Consider the following 13,884-nt stretch of genomic DNA (forward strand, 5'->3'; position numbering starts at 1 on the left):
CAATTACAGGCCTCTCTCATCTTTTTAATTGGGAGAACTTGCACAATTGGTGACTGGCTAAATACTTATTTTCCCCACTGTATGTCTGGCACTAACAAATTGAAATAAAAAATATTTTTATCAAGGGGACAACTACAGCGGATGTGAGTTGTACGGTATAGCCCTGAAACAGGAAAGTCATCAGGGTCTTGTATGTGAGATCAATGAACTTGTCAATGAGCCCAGAAAATGAAAATCGGTAAATCTGCCCAAAGCCACATTCTGTCTTTTCAGCACTGTTTGTTTCGAAGAATTGTGTGTTTGGGAGTTTTCTCCCCAATCTGTTGCCCAAAAACTTGCAGACAGACGTTTTGATATCAACTCGTGACGCCTTGAACAAGTTGTTCTACCTAATCTCAGTTGTTGGTCTGTGAAAAAAAAAAACAGAGCCTTACTTCTATTTTTTAACTTATTTCCCTCAGGGGATCAATACAAAGTCTTTTAATTCTACTGAATTCTCTGACGTGTTGTGCTTTAAGCCTTTTGCACGTTTTTTTTTTTTACTTAAACACATAAAAATATAGTTTGAGACATGCACCTGCCACTCCTGCAATAGYTTGATGTGTTTTCTGCGGGACCTTTCTCTTCAATCAGTTGTTTCAGTCGTGTCTAAAATCAGTGTTTGTGTGTTTTCTTTCCATCAGGTGACAGTAACCCCAAGGAGAGCAGCCCCTTCATTAACAGCAGYGATGCTGCTGCAGAAAAGAGCCAGCAATATGACGGGAAGAACATGGCCTTGTTTGAGGTACAATCTAATACTTCGCACAYGCACACACCCTGAGATTTCTTAATACACACATTAGAATTGTAAGTAGGAAACGGCATAAACTCGTTCTCACAGTGTGGTGATTGAATAAGGGCTCTGACATCGATTAATGAGGGTAATTATTGTGTGAAGGGCATGTTGGAACCTCAGGTTATTGCAGGCAAAAAGACTGCTACGAGAACAAACTTCAGCAAAACAATTCGCCTCAGCTCTGCACAAATGTATTTGCATAATGCTCCTGGTGGAATTTTTAGATTGAAAAAGGAAAATTAAAAAACAGCTTGTTGTATGAGCATTTTTTTATTTGTACCTTAGTAATCAAAACCAGGAGGAARCCCTGAAAAGGTCACTAATCCCAGGTGATTTATGGGCCCCTTTACTACAATAAGTAAGTTTGACTGGAAGAGGTGAGAGGGTTAAAGATGCTGACTCAAAAGCTTTTTCTCGGTGTCTCTGCAGGAGGAGATGGACACCAGGCCCATGGTGTCGTCTCTTCTCAGCAGCCTGGCCAACTACTCCAACCTGCCTCAAGGTAGCAAGGAACACGAGGAGGCCGAGAACAATGAGGCAGAGACGGCACGCAAGAAGCCTGTCAAGGTATTTATTTTTTAAATGCATTATCCTGTAGGCTGCACTGACGTAGAGAATGACTTTATTCCTKAAGTCTGAGAGAGCTAAGATAAATTATACAATTGGAATCAACATTAATGATGATTTTCATAACTAAGGTGTCGTTAACTTTATGAAATGTTTTAAGATGTTTACAGGAAATATGATTTAAAACCAGCCAGATTTAATTCACCATCACTTCTCAGAAGACGTTAGTATTTCTGCAGTGCAGCTGTAATGAAGCACAGATTAATATTGATATCAGYTGCAATGCAGATTAGGAAAAAAACACAGAAGTATTAGTTAAAGCTGTTTCACAAAATGTCAAGTTTTTGTTGTGTAAACAAATTTTCCGTAAACAAATTATTAACTTTTTTCCAATCTGCCTCTCTGCTCAGCATTTGTGTTTGTGCATCGATTCATCACTTCCTACTGGATTTACACTCAGAGCAGGAATGTTATTTATTACACACGCAGTGTGACTTGCTCTGCCAGAAATGTCTGTCACAGTTTCCTTGTAGCTTCATGGATGGCCAATAAGTGTTGCCAAATATAGGTTTAGGTAATGAATCTCTAATAGCCCAGTTTCTGATTGTTTCTAGGAAAAGCGAGTGAAAACTGCCCCAGCTGAGAAGTTGTCAGTCATTCTCTGCTGATATTAAAAAGTCCCAGTTTGTGCTACTGGGATGCATCTTAAATGCCACTCACTAATGAGTTCCCTGCACATCTTCCTGTGGTATTTTCTTATTTAATGTATTTATTTATTGCTCTTGGCTGTTGAGGTGCCAGCAGGAAGGAGTTTATCTTTTATGTTTTTTTTTGCACTTTATAAACCAAAAGGCAGCTGCATTAATAATCTTATATGATGTGGTTTTAAACTGCTTATTGATTCACTAATTAGCAAAGCTAAAATGTTAGGAGAGAATAATACAAGTAATGAGGGACACAAATGTGGCAGAGCATCACACGCTGACTTTCAGAAGTTTAYGACTTCAGAGTCAGCCCATGTGATGTAAGACACACTTAAGAAATTGAAACAGCACCGCTCTGACAGGCTGACAGCTTTTCTTTGACCTTTGATGCATCTGTCTTTCCAGGTGTCCAATCAGTCTGATATTCATCTTCACTTTCTGCCTTTGTCCCCTTTTTTGTTTCAATTTTCCACTCTTCTTTGAACCTTTTGTCCTGAATCTCTTCCACTCAGGTGTTGCTTTTTCTTTTTCACCTTGGAGCAAATGACTGAAGATGACCCTGGTGGTCAGTGTACTTACTGTATCAGATACTCTTTCCAGGTGATGCCAGCAGGATTTTAATGGTATCGAACTGAGATGCAAAGTATTGACTGCTGTATTATTTGAAAAGGATAGGAGGTGTTTTAAATGGTGGGGAAAAAAAATCCATCAAAAGATGCATCAACATTTTTAGAAGGTTTCACTCTTACCTCCCTGGTCGATGGAGAGTTCTTATTTTTTTATTTTATTTTTTTATAATTATGGTTTAATTTTAAAGTTTTAATTAGTGTTTTTCTTCACAGGTTTGCAGCGATTGTTGCTATAAATTATAAGCCAAAAAATACACTAATAAGGACCTCCCAAATAATTTTGTTTGTTTATTTTGTATTAAGCTAAATTAGAATTTAATTATAAATTAAATGACTTTGTTCAAAGGGTTGAATTAAACGGCACAACATTTCATACAAAGGTGCAGGCCTTTATGTTTTTGAGGGACTTTTCACTTTAATGATATCATATCGTTTTTTTTTTTTTTGTTTTTGTTTTTGTTTTTGTTTTTTTTGATGGGGGCGAATATTGTGTCATTAATACCAATAAAAGCAATACATACTGATAAAACTAATGGCACCATCCATCTAGCTTTACTCTAATTGCATTTTCCCTTTTTTATTTAGTACAAAGCACGTGTTTAATTTTCTTATTGCTAAGCAATACACATTTAGTTTAAACTGTAACATGTGAAATAGTTGCTTTTGTGAACCTTTTAACATAGTATTTAAGTTAAAAGTGTCCATTGTTTACATTAAGATTATCTAACTTCACAGATCATTTTAATCAAATGAGTAAAACATCATATTTTGGTTATGGTATCCACCAGAATGATCATTTTGATGTTAGTTGCATGTGTTTTTGTGTATCTAAAATGGCTGCCTCCGGTTTAATGAAGCTCATTACTTTTAAAAGCTTCAGCAGTACTTATTTATTTTTTTTCCAGAAACAATTGTCAGTTTATATAGCAAAAACACAGAGAGTATTATGGGCAGCACCACTTTTCTGCCCTATAAATTGTTCTAATGAAAATGGCAGCACAAACTGTTTACTTTTAAGTGCCTGGGGACACTGTTTGTAAAAGCAAATGTTATTTTGTGGGAACTAACCTTCGTGTGGTTTTAGAAGCTACATTTTTACCACCTAATTGTACAAATAAAATAATGTAAGTTGTAGCTTTAGATATCAACACTTCACTCATAAGACGTCCGCCGCAGCTCAATATGGAATCCACGTTTCATTCCTCAGTATTCCTGAATGTAAAGTTCACCTCTCCTTAGCTCAGGTAACACTGAGAGCAGGTCTAATCTCCCCTGTCACTCCAGCCCACTCTGTACATTAATTAGACCACACGCTGCACCAAGCCGCTGCATCTCCCATCAGCAGCCCATTCCAGCCAGAGGCAATCTCTCCATTGCCACGAGAGRCTTTTCATTAACGCAGCCTGCGGTGTTTTATCACTCACACAGCGACCCCGCTCGTTCTACCCCATYGCCGCCCCCACCCCCGCTCGGTCTCCGGCTCCTTCATCATTGTAACCTCGAGTGAGCGAGGGAGGAGGAGATGAAGGCAACAGCCTGTCTTTGGCGCAGTGTGAAAACCAAGATTAGAGAAACGGTTGGTTCGGGACATGGGGGACCGCACTGGAGGTCACACAGGTTACAACGGAGACTAGTCACAGCAGATCCCACRGTAGTTTTATTATGTTCTTTTTTTTTCCTGCGCTGACCTCTGTGATAACAGAGGGCAAACAAACATATGTGTGTTTAGTTCATATATGTTTCCTTTAGTTTCAGCGTGGCTGTGGTATTAAAAATCATCAGGATAATAATACCATCTGTGTTGTATTTAAATGAAAACATGCTCTACTGTGTATATTTTAGTAACAGTACCTTTCATTTATTCACTGTAAAAAAAAGGTAACTGTAAAATTTACAGTAAATTACTGGCAGCAGGGTTGCCAGCCAGTTACTGTAATTTTAACAGTAACCTACTGTAATTTTCTTACAGTTTTACTGTAATTCTAATAGTTTTACCAGGATTTTTATTACAATTTTACTGTAATTCTATTACAGTTTTACAGTGATTTTTATCGCAATTTTACTGTAATTCTATTACAGTTTTACCATGATTTTATTACAGTTTTACCATGATTTTATTACAGTTTTACCATGATTTTATTACAGTTTTACCATGATTTTATTAAAGTTTTACTGTAATTTAATGCAGCTTAATTAATCAAACTCACAATAAATGTCAGTAAATTTTCCAATTTCAAGTAAATAAGAACACAAAATACTTTATTTTATTTGTGTTACTTTTTTTTCATGGTCAGTTTCAAACCATCAAACTGTAACATAAAAYATTTCATCTTTTACACCAGAAACATTTGCTTTTTACATAAATATCAAAAAGTGTTGTAACCTGAATGTAAAAGAACTCTGGCAAAATTTWTCCAAAAACATTATGAATTGAWACATTTTTAAAAATGCAAAACCCACATGGTAACATTCTAATGCATAAAACCTGTTAAAGAACTTTGAAAATAAAGTGGCAAAATATCAAGATTTCTAAACAAACTGTCAATCAAAGGCATAAGAACTACATTTAAAACTTCCATAGTAAAATTTTTAAATGGCTTTGTCTTTAAACATACTAATCCAGCACTGTAACATACTAATCCAGCACAGTAACATACTAATCCAGCACTATAACATACTAATCCAGCACTGTCAAATATAAGTTAAATTACATAATTTTACACCATGCATAGGAACCATACCGTTACATTTTTAACATTTCAGCCAGTTAAAAACTTCTACTACAAATGTAAATTTAAAACTTCTATAAATACGTGACCAGGGGTGTACCCAAAGGGGGGTGGGAGGTGGAACGACCACCCCTACGGATTTACTGTTCAAACATCAAACAAAGAAAAAAAAAAACTCCACTTCTTTTATTTCTTTTGCACCACCCCAAGATGGTCAGTGACCCTATCTGGCCACCCCTTTGAAAATGTTGTGCAGGCGCCTCTATACAAGACCCAGACAGCAGGTGTAATTTCCCTGATGTCATAAAAACCACGACTGTCATTAAGGTCCGACAGCAGCACATTTGTGATGCTGTTGTTGTCRTGTAATCTTTTTAAGAAGACAAAAGGAAAGACCTTTTCTTGCTAGAAAATAAAGCAATRCATCACAATTTTGGTCTTGTCTTGACATGAGACCTTTAGTTCCTGTAATTTGTTTTACGAGACAAATGGTTAAACCACTTACTGCCTGAATGTGACTGAATCAAAATTTTCTATTTGCGAAAAGGCCAGGATTTCCTCCATCTTTGTGGTTCAGATATCAAGCTGATTTCACATAGACAAAGCAACAATTAACAGTATGTTATTTTCTGTTTAATTATAACCTGTAGCAGTGAGCATAAATTACCACCTGAGAAAACTAAGGGTCAGCTAAAAATACTATTTTATACCTATTTCCACCAATAAAGCCAATAAAAAAACATTTACTTAATAATGTCCTGCAAACTAAACGCAATTAGATGCACACTTCATTACATTAGATAAAAAAAATGTTTTAGTTGAGTGCATCTGGCTGGAGTTAGAAGAACATTTGTCCATACGCTCTCCGTCTCTGCCTTTTACAGCCTAATGTTCCCTCACATAAATGTTGGTTCCTTTCTCCGTGTTTTATGATCCCGTTCGTCGCTCTGCCCGCAACCTTTCCCCCCCTCACATCCTGCCCCGCTCATTAGACCGATGTACCAAATCAGTATTYCCATCAGCAGCAGCCCTCTCAAGGATGAGTCCTGCTTATTGTCAATTTGTGTTATTTATTACTGCAGTGCTAAATGAAAATTTCACAGCTCGTGTATCGTTCGCTTACCTAAGAGACCGAGCCAAAAGGCTCAGCAGAAGGGTTTGTTCTGCACTGTTCCCGTTACCATTTACGCTATATTACACTATATATTTTTTTTATTTTAATTCAGCTTTTTTGAAAAGAAAAGAGCAAAATTACAGCATCCATTCCTTCAAGGAATATTAGCTCTTAAATTTGCTGAAGATTTTATGTACATTTCCAATCAACATTCCTTTTTTTTTTTGCTGTCAAATGATCAGGTTAGCTTTAATTTGAGTATTTGAGTATTTGAGATGGTGGAACCTGTGGATTTGTCTCTAAAAAAAATTTTCTTTGATTTTTCTGATTTCATTACATCACACCAGCTTTTCACAGCTGACAGTACCRCATGAGGCTCTGAGACTTTTTAATCTAGAATATTCTAGTAACACATGTAGATTTTATTTTGAGCTGGTGAGCTCTCAGCTCCACTGAGGCTAAAGCATTCAGTGTTTTACAGAGGACCATTTTAGATGTGTGCACGCACACTCTCACACACACACACACACACAAACTCACAAACCATCCTGACCGCAGATTGACTGGTTCATCCCCAGACGGTCATAGAGGCTGATGTTTGCTGGCCTCTCCTCTTGCTGTCTCTTTAATAATTCAAAACACCTGAGCAGAAACACATTTGCMCTATCAGCTCTTGTTTGGTCATCAGAGCGTGGAGACGGCGTTACAAGCTCCCAGTTTGCCTCCCCCTCATTTGTTAGCCCACTCCCTGCCTCATTCGACCGCTCTCACACCACTTCACGCCTTTATTTCTGCCAGAAATGAAAGTAAAGAAACGCGAAGCGTGGATACCTCTTCTCTTTGCCAGAAAAAACAAACAAACAAAGCCTACGTTGCATAGAAAGTGTGACTTTGATGTATTATGAATTAGATAAATTAATCATCAAATGCAATGATTCCACTGGTCTGCAGTCAAAGTAAAAACATCAAAAGATCCCGCTCCTAATGCATTCAATAATACGATCCCACGCTAACATTAGCACTGTCAGCAAACTTCTCAGAAACATGCACATCTAACAGCAAATTAATCAAGTTTGGCATGATTCATGCATGCAGATTGGAAAAACTCCTTCAGTGAGTCATTTAAAAGAGGCATTGGATTTGTCAGCCAAGGTAGGTTGGCAGGTTTTACTTTTTGTTTCATTCTGTTCTTCAAACTCTGAAATAGAATCGCTGGCCTCAGCAAGATCTCTAGATGGAAGGAAGGCTTGAAAGCAACGTTCTGAACAAAGAACAAGAAAGGGAAACAACAGTGATGCGTAATTTTATTATCTATCGATTCATGTCATACCCATCAACATATATTATGACTAGCACTGGACCAGAAGCTGGAATTTGAAGCCACAATGAGCGAKGACATCCTGGTGGCTGGTTGCCAAATTCTAGCTTAATATTCTGGGTTTTGTCCTAACTCAGTTTGAGTTACTGTAAAATAAGCCCAGAGATTAGGCAAGCATATGTTAAAAAACACATTTTAAAATGTTTAAAAGGCTATAAGTTTAAAAATTTGACATCCTTTTCAAATTAAGGAGTTCAAAGAAACTATTTTATTTAATAACTTTCTGTATGAAATTCAGCTTTTCTTTTTACTCTATTCAGACTCCTTTATGGATCCATTCAATTGTCTCCAGAATAAGGTAGAAATGGTCAAAAAAGCAACAAGCATTTGATGTTTTGTGACTTGGATGGTCGTTAAATTCAATAATTTAACTAATTTTAAGGAGCTTTGAATGGATGTGGTCAGGAAACAACTCTGTGTGATTGTGTTATCCCTTTSTGGCTGCAGACAGAAAGAAGACCAGTGGAGCTAATGCAAAGTGTTTGAACAGCAGGAGGCAGAGATGTTGAAGTAGGTGCCACAGGGAATGTATTAAAAAGGCTGTTGTTCATAAAGCACACCTGAGCCATGCATTCGGTGGGCTGACTGGATGTCTCAGGGGGTCAGCGGGCAGCTGTTTCTACCTAGTTCAGTCCTGCCACACTGGCCTACCTGTAGCTCTGCAGCAGTTTGTGTTCCCTTTGCTCTCGGTGGCGTGTTCTCCAGGGAAATCATCACACCGCTGGCTCTTCGCCCGTTCAACAGCCTCTCATTCTGCATTCGAGTTAGTGTATGTGCGTGAGCACGTGCGTTTATGAGAGCAGACGCTGGTCAGGTCCGCATTCCCTGTCCGCAAACAAGCTAATGATACTTAAATTGAAAGAAAATTGAAAATGGGGATTTTCAATAAACGTCCAGGCTTTTCTACCTGCCAGGTCAATAATTCAATGCATGCACGAGAGATCCATCAGTTTCAGGCTGTTTCTCAATATAAAGTCATTACATCCATTAGTTCACCAGATTTTTGCATTTGGGGTTTCTGTTTCTCAAACCCACTGAGGTGTTTTATCATGTTCAGGTTCTCACGTCTGGATTAGGCTCTGACTGGTTTTATCTGTACATCTCTTGTAACAACCAGGATTTCGAGCAGACAAACACTGTGTTTCAAAGCCTGCCTATTGTTGTGTCTGGATTACAATTTATCACTCAGCTCCACAAGCACTCGTACAGAGCAGCTCAACAGAGGAGGTTTGTGCTCCTCTATTGTGCTGGGAAGCAGGCRAGGGAAGTGACATTTTGCAGTTAGATGAGGGTTGTTGCTTACTTCAGCTTTGAGATTCTCTTMTTAAGCACTATAAAGTATAAATCATTGTCTGTCTGTCTTTTGTTGTTATACTTGATAGTATTTGCATACTTTTTTAGGGAAATAATTATAATTTGTGCTATTTTTACTTGGTTTATTATATAAAACGATTGATACAAGATCGCTACACTGCAAAAACTGTCCATCTTACCAAGTTTTAAAATCTTATATCAGCCAAAAAGTCTTTTTGATCTTGTTTTGAGACTGATTTACTAAACAAGAACTGATTGTGTAAGAATAATAATCTTGTTTTCAGAATGTGTAAGATTATTTGTCTTGTTAGCCTGAAAATTTGACTCAAATTAAGTCAAACATTTCTGCCAATGGAGTAAGAAAATTTTACCTGGTAAGACTTCTTGAAATAAGAAAAAAATGGAGTGAAATCAAGTATTTTAATAATCTTACCAAGTAAAAWTTTCTTACTCCATTGGCAGAAAGTTTTGACTTAATTTGAGTCAAATTTTCAGACTAACAAGACAAATAATCTTACACATTCTGAAAACAAGATTATTATTCTTAAACAATCGATTCTTGTTTAGTTAATCGGTTTCAAAACAAGATCAAAAAGACTTTTTGGCTGGATATAAGATTTTAAAACTTGGTAAGATGGACATTTTTTGCAGTGTAGAGCTTCTTTGAGGGGAAAAAAACACAATTTGTGGCTCCTTGATCGCAACCAATTTTATTTTATTTTTTAAAATAGTTTAAGTTAATACTTTTCAGTATATTCCAAATGTTTAAACTAGCTATATAGAAAATATTTTAATTTACTTAGTTTACCTGGCACAGATCCGAGTCAGAGTCAAACTTACTCATCTAAAATAGTCACATTTTCTTAAAGGCCATTTTAGTTCACTATAATAATCCACAGTTTTTAAATAAATGCACACAGGTTTTCCTTTGATAGCCTACCTGTTATGTTACAAACTGACCTCAACCTGCTTACTGCAGCAGCAGCAGTTTTGGGTGAAACAACAAAGTGCTGAGCGTAGGAATACCTGTCTGCCTGCAACACCTGACTGCTGCTGTATAGTACACACCAAGTCCCTGAAGGACCTGCCAATGGAAACTCGGTCGTTTAATTACAGCATTGTTAGTGGACAATGCCAAATAGCATCTAATGTTTGCTTTATTTCCAGTCATTTGACTTTTTCCATTGTTGAACAAATGCATATGGTAGTTAGCAGCCAGTTTATAATTTTGCTTATAAATATTTAATTTAAGGACATACTAACCATCAGTATGAGGACAACATACTGTATTGTGCCTTCATTTTCTTAYTTGATAAGTTTTGTTTGTCCATGTGACTTTCCAAGCTCATTTCTAAGCACTTTTTTTAAATTTTGGGCACAGACAGTAGCATTATTTGTCTGTTTTACATTTTGTTATTGATTAATCATTTACTTTTTAAATCAACTGAATAAATACAGCTCAGTGACATTTAACGATAGCCCGGAGATTTGAAACACTAAAAGCAAATATTGCTCAGGCAATAAAAAAATGCAGTTGTATTGATGGAAACCTGTTCAGGCCTTGTGGATTCAAAAAAAAAGGAAGAAAAAAAAAGGAAGAAAAAAACATCATTAGGACCCTTGACAGCAGAAGATGAAAAACCCTCGCTGTCACACACTGAAGGGCACAGTCACAGTGAGTCACTGTCTGATTTACATATTGCAGACAAAAAGCAGAGTGTGTATATCATTGTCATATAGTGAGGGGTGTGATGGAGATGAATAAGGCCGGCTCTCGGTTTCTCCCCGAAGCAGCCTGTGGAGGCCGAGACGTGGATCTTTGATTAAAGCACAGCGAGGCTGAAGGCTCAGGAGTTTCCTGCTGTGAGGATTTGGTTGTAGAAGAGGTGGTTGAGTCGGTTAATTTCAACCTTGTGCCAGACAGAGATGAAACCTTTGACAGTATATATTACAGAGCAAGTGTCTTATTGTTGGGAATTAAAGCCAACGGGACCCGGTTTATGAGGTCGACCTTGTTGGATCTGTGACCTAAAGATGTGTGGCCCACCTACACAAGAAATCATGGTGGCACGTGACCTATTTTTCACAAGCACCGAAGAACAAATTACAGCTAAACATACTAGAAAAAAAATTAGAATATTCAGCAGCATATTCATTTCATGGAGTCTAAATGTGCCTGCAGTTTTGTGGAAAGTGTTTGCTGAAAATGAGTCCCATACCTTTAAAATGTGAGCTGTTTGAGGATAATTCACAACCACCATCTTTGCTCACATGAATCATAGCTAGTTTGCTTTTTATCCCTCGTGTTTGTCTTTATTTGAACACAGAGGAGCTGCAGGGAGGGCTGCGTTTTTCTGTAATGATGCACTTTCACTTGGTAAAATGGGTCAAGGCTGGATACGGGCATGATTACCCATCTTTGACCAAGCCGTCCTTGCACAGGAGATGAATATTACGCTGTTATGTGCGAGGTCATCGTATCTGTCCTTCAGACTGAGTGTACGCCTTCACAGAGGGGCAGATGTACACGTGCAACAGGACAGAATGATATAATGCTGTATATAGAACAAGACGGAAGAAGACGGGGAAGAAAGACTCACTCATCAATAGAAAATAATACAGAATGCATCTATAGCATCAAACTATTAGAAGTTGATGGAGTCTGAGGATACAAAGTTAATTTCTATGTACTTGCTGCTCCACAGCAATGATAAAACTGCAAAAACCCAACCAGAACAAATCTATTACAACAATCCAACAGCAGAAAGAATTACAGTGATTCAATCATTGAGTCGATTGGTCCCACAGTTACCCTCTGATCTCAAAGATTTTTTATTTCAGACGTCGATAAACACAAAAGCATTTTTCCCCCAGTGGTACGAAGACCATCTGGGTTGTGTTTTTGTTGTGTTGTTATGGTTGTTTTCAGTTCTATGGAAAAAAAAGAAAGACAATCAAATTAAAGCAGATCTGCACACTCTGCTTCTCAGCATGTATGAGTGCTATATCAGTTTTCACCGAGTCACGTTTTTGCCAAAACGTAGCAGGAGTCCCTCAGTTTGTGTTGCACATCTGGCAACAGTCACCAAGTTAAAAGCTCTTTTTTTAGCTTTCTGAAAATCACAAAAGTTGTGAAGCCTCAATTTGTTCAAGGATATATAATGATAAAAATGAAAACTTTTTTTTGGTACTGTTTTCTTCCTTAGGCCCCTCAGCTTGGCACTCTCATGGGCGTCTATATGCCATGCATCCAGAACATCTTCGGAGTGATCCTTTTCCTCAGGATGACCTGGTTGGTGGGAATCGGAGGCGTCATTGGGACTTTCATCATCGTCTTCATGTGTTGTGCCACAGTGAGTATTTTTATCTACTTTTATTGGGACCTCTAGTTTGTCCTGACGCTCAAAATTTCATACAGTCCTGTAAAAACAAGTTTGTTGAAATGTTACAGCTTTCCAGAGAGCAATAAAGATTCAGAAGCTGGTTCAGCAGAATCTACTGGAGAATTTTAGATAGTATGAATATATTTATCTGACTGTAGTTATCACTTCTATTAATCTTTTTGGATCAGACAACCATTGAGGAACAAAAAAACAGCATTTTGAATTTAGAATCTGATGCAACACCTTTCATCCAATATTTAAATCACTAAACTGAATAAAATTTCTGCACTTGTTAAATCTGAAAGGATTGTTTTAATTTAAGTTGTTATCCAGACAGCTGGAATGACTTTGGTAATCTGCAGTGGTGGGCAGCGTTAATTCAAAGGTTAGTTCCACAAATTTTAAACCACTAATTATTTTCTTTAGTTCCGCATGTTCCAACGCACACGTCACAAATATTTTAGCAGAACCTAAATAGATCCACAACATTGGCTCAGTTCACCAGATTATATATATTTCCAGTAATAACATGAACCATTCTTGCATAACGCTGCCATTTTGTGGCAGAACAGGTTGCTTTCAACCCAATTTACATCTTCTCGTGGTTTCAGGAAGTCATTTGTACAAATAGACGTTTGATTTATGGTGTTAAGTTAAAATAAAAAGTTGTTGTGGACTGCAAGTTTTGCTGCTTCTTGGTCATTTATTTCTCTTATGTTTATGGCTTCAGTAAGAAAGCATATATTAGTCATTTTAAACTGTTTCTTGGAGAGCTGAAGCGATGCATTCTGGGTAAAGGACCAAGTGGAACCCGTCATTTCAAAATAAGAGCCTGAATTTAAACTGTGCTGTGTGTTGCTTGCTTCAATACGACATGACGTGAGACAACGGGTTGATGGATGAAGATTCAGCATGTCATAAATTATTAATGCCTCCCTCTACCCTCTCAAAGCTAAAATAAGTATATAAGCAACAATAAATATGCGTGGATTTTTGGGGAAACTTTTATTTTTTTGTTAACGGTGGGTTCTAGAAAAAAAGACGTGAAAATCATTTGAATAGGAATAAACCAGCTGTAGCTCTTTTAACAACTGGCCTTAGACCAAAAACATCATTTTAAATAAATAAATAACATGAATTAAAAGCTGCTGCTGCCTTTTCTCAAGCATGTCCCTCGCTGTGTGTGTGTGTGTGTGTGTGTGTGTGTGTGTGTGTGTGTGTGTGTGTGTGT

At 37.4% G+C, this 13,884-nt stretch overlaps 1 protein-coding gene across 4 annotated transcripts in view; it reads left to right on the forward strand.

Annotated features, from left to right (window-relative positions):
- The window catches only part of slc12a5a (solute carrier family 12 member 5a), a 152,847-nt gene that overhangs the window by 111,406 nt on the left and 27,557 nt on the right, over positions 1–13,884 (forward strand). For all 4 annotated transcript variants that reach the window (XM_014008635.1, XM_014008636.1, XM_014008637.1 and 1 more), the window contains 3 exons: positions 684–784; positions 1,265–1,402; positions 12,477–12,623. In XM_014008635.1, the coding sequence (XP_013864089.1) occupies positions 684–784; positions 1,265–1,402; positions 12,477–12,623 (386 nt within the window). The remainder of the gene's footprint in view (positions 1–683; positions 785–1,264; positions 1,403–12,476; positions 12,624–13,884) is intronic.

Source organism: Austrofundulus limnaeus, unplaced genomic scaffold (genome assembly GCF_001266775.1).
Source record: "Austrofundulus limnaeus strain Quisiro unplaced genomic scaffold, Austrofundulus_limnaeus-1.0 Scaffold51, whole genome shotgun sequence".
Taxonomy (NCBI): domain Eukaryota; kingdom Metazoa; phylum Chordata; class Actinopteri; order Cyprinodontiformes; family Rivulidae; genus Austrofundulus; species Austrofundulus limnaeus.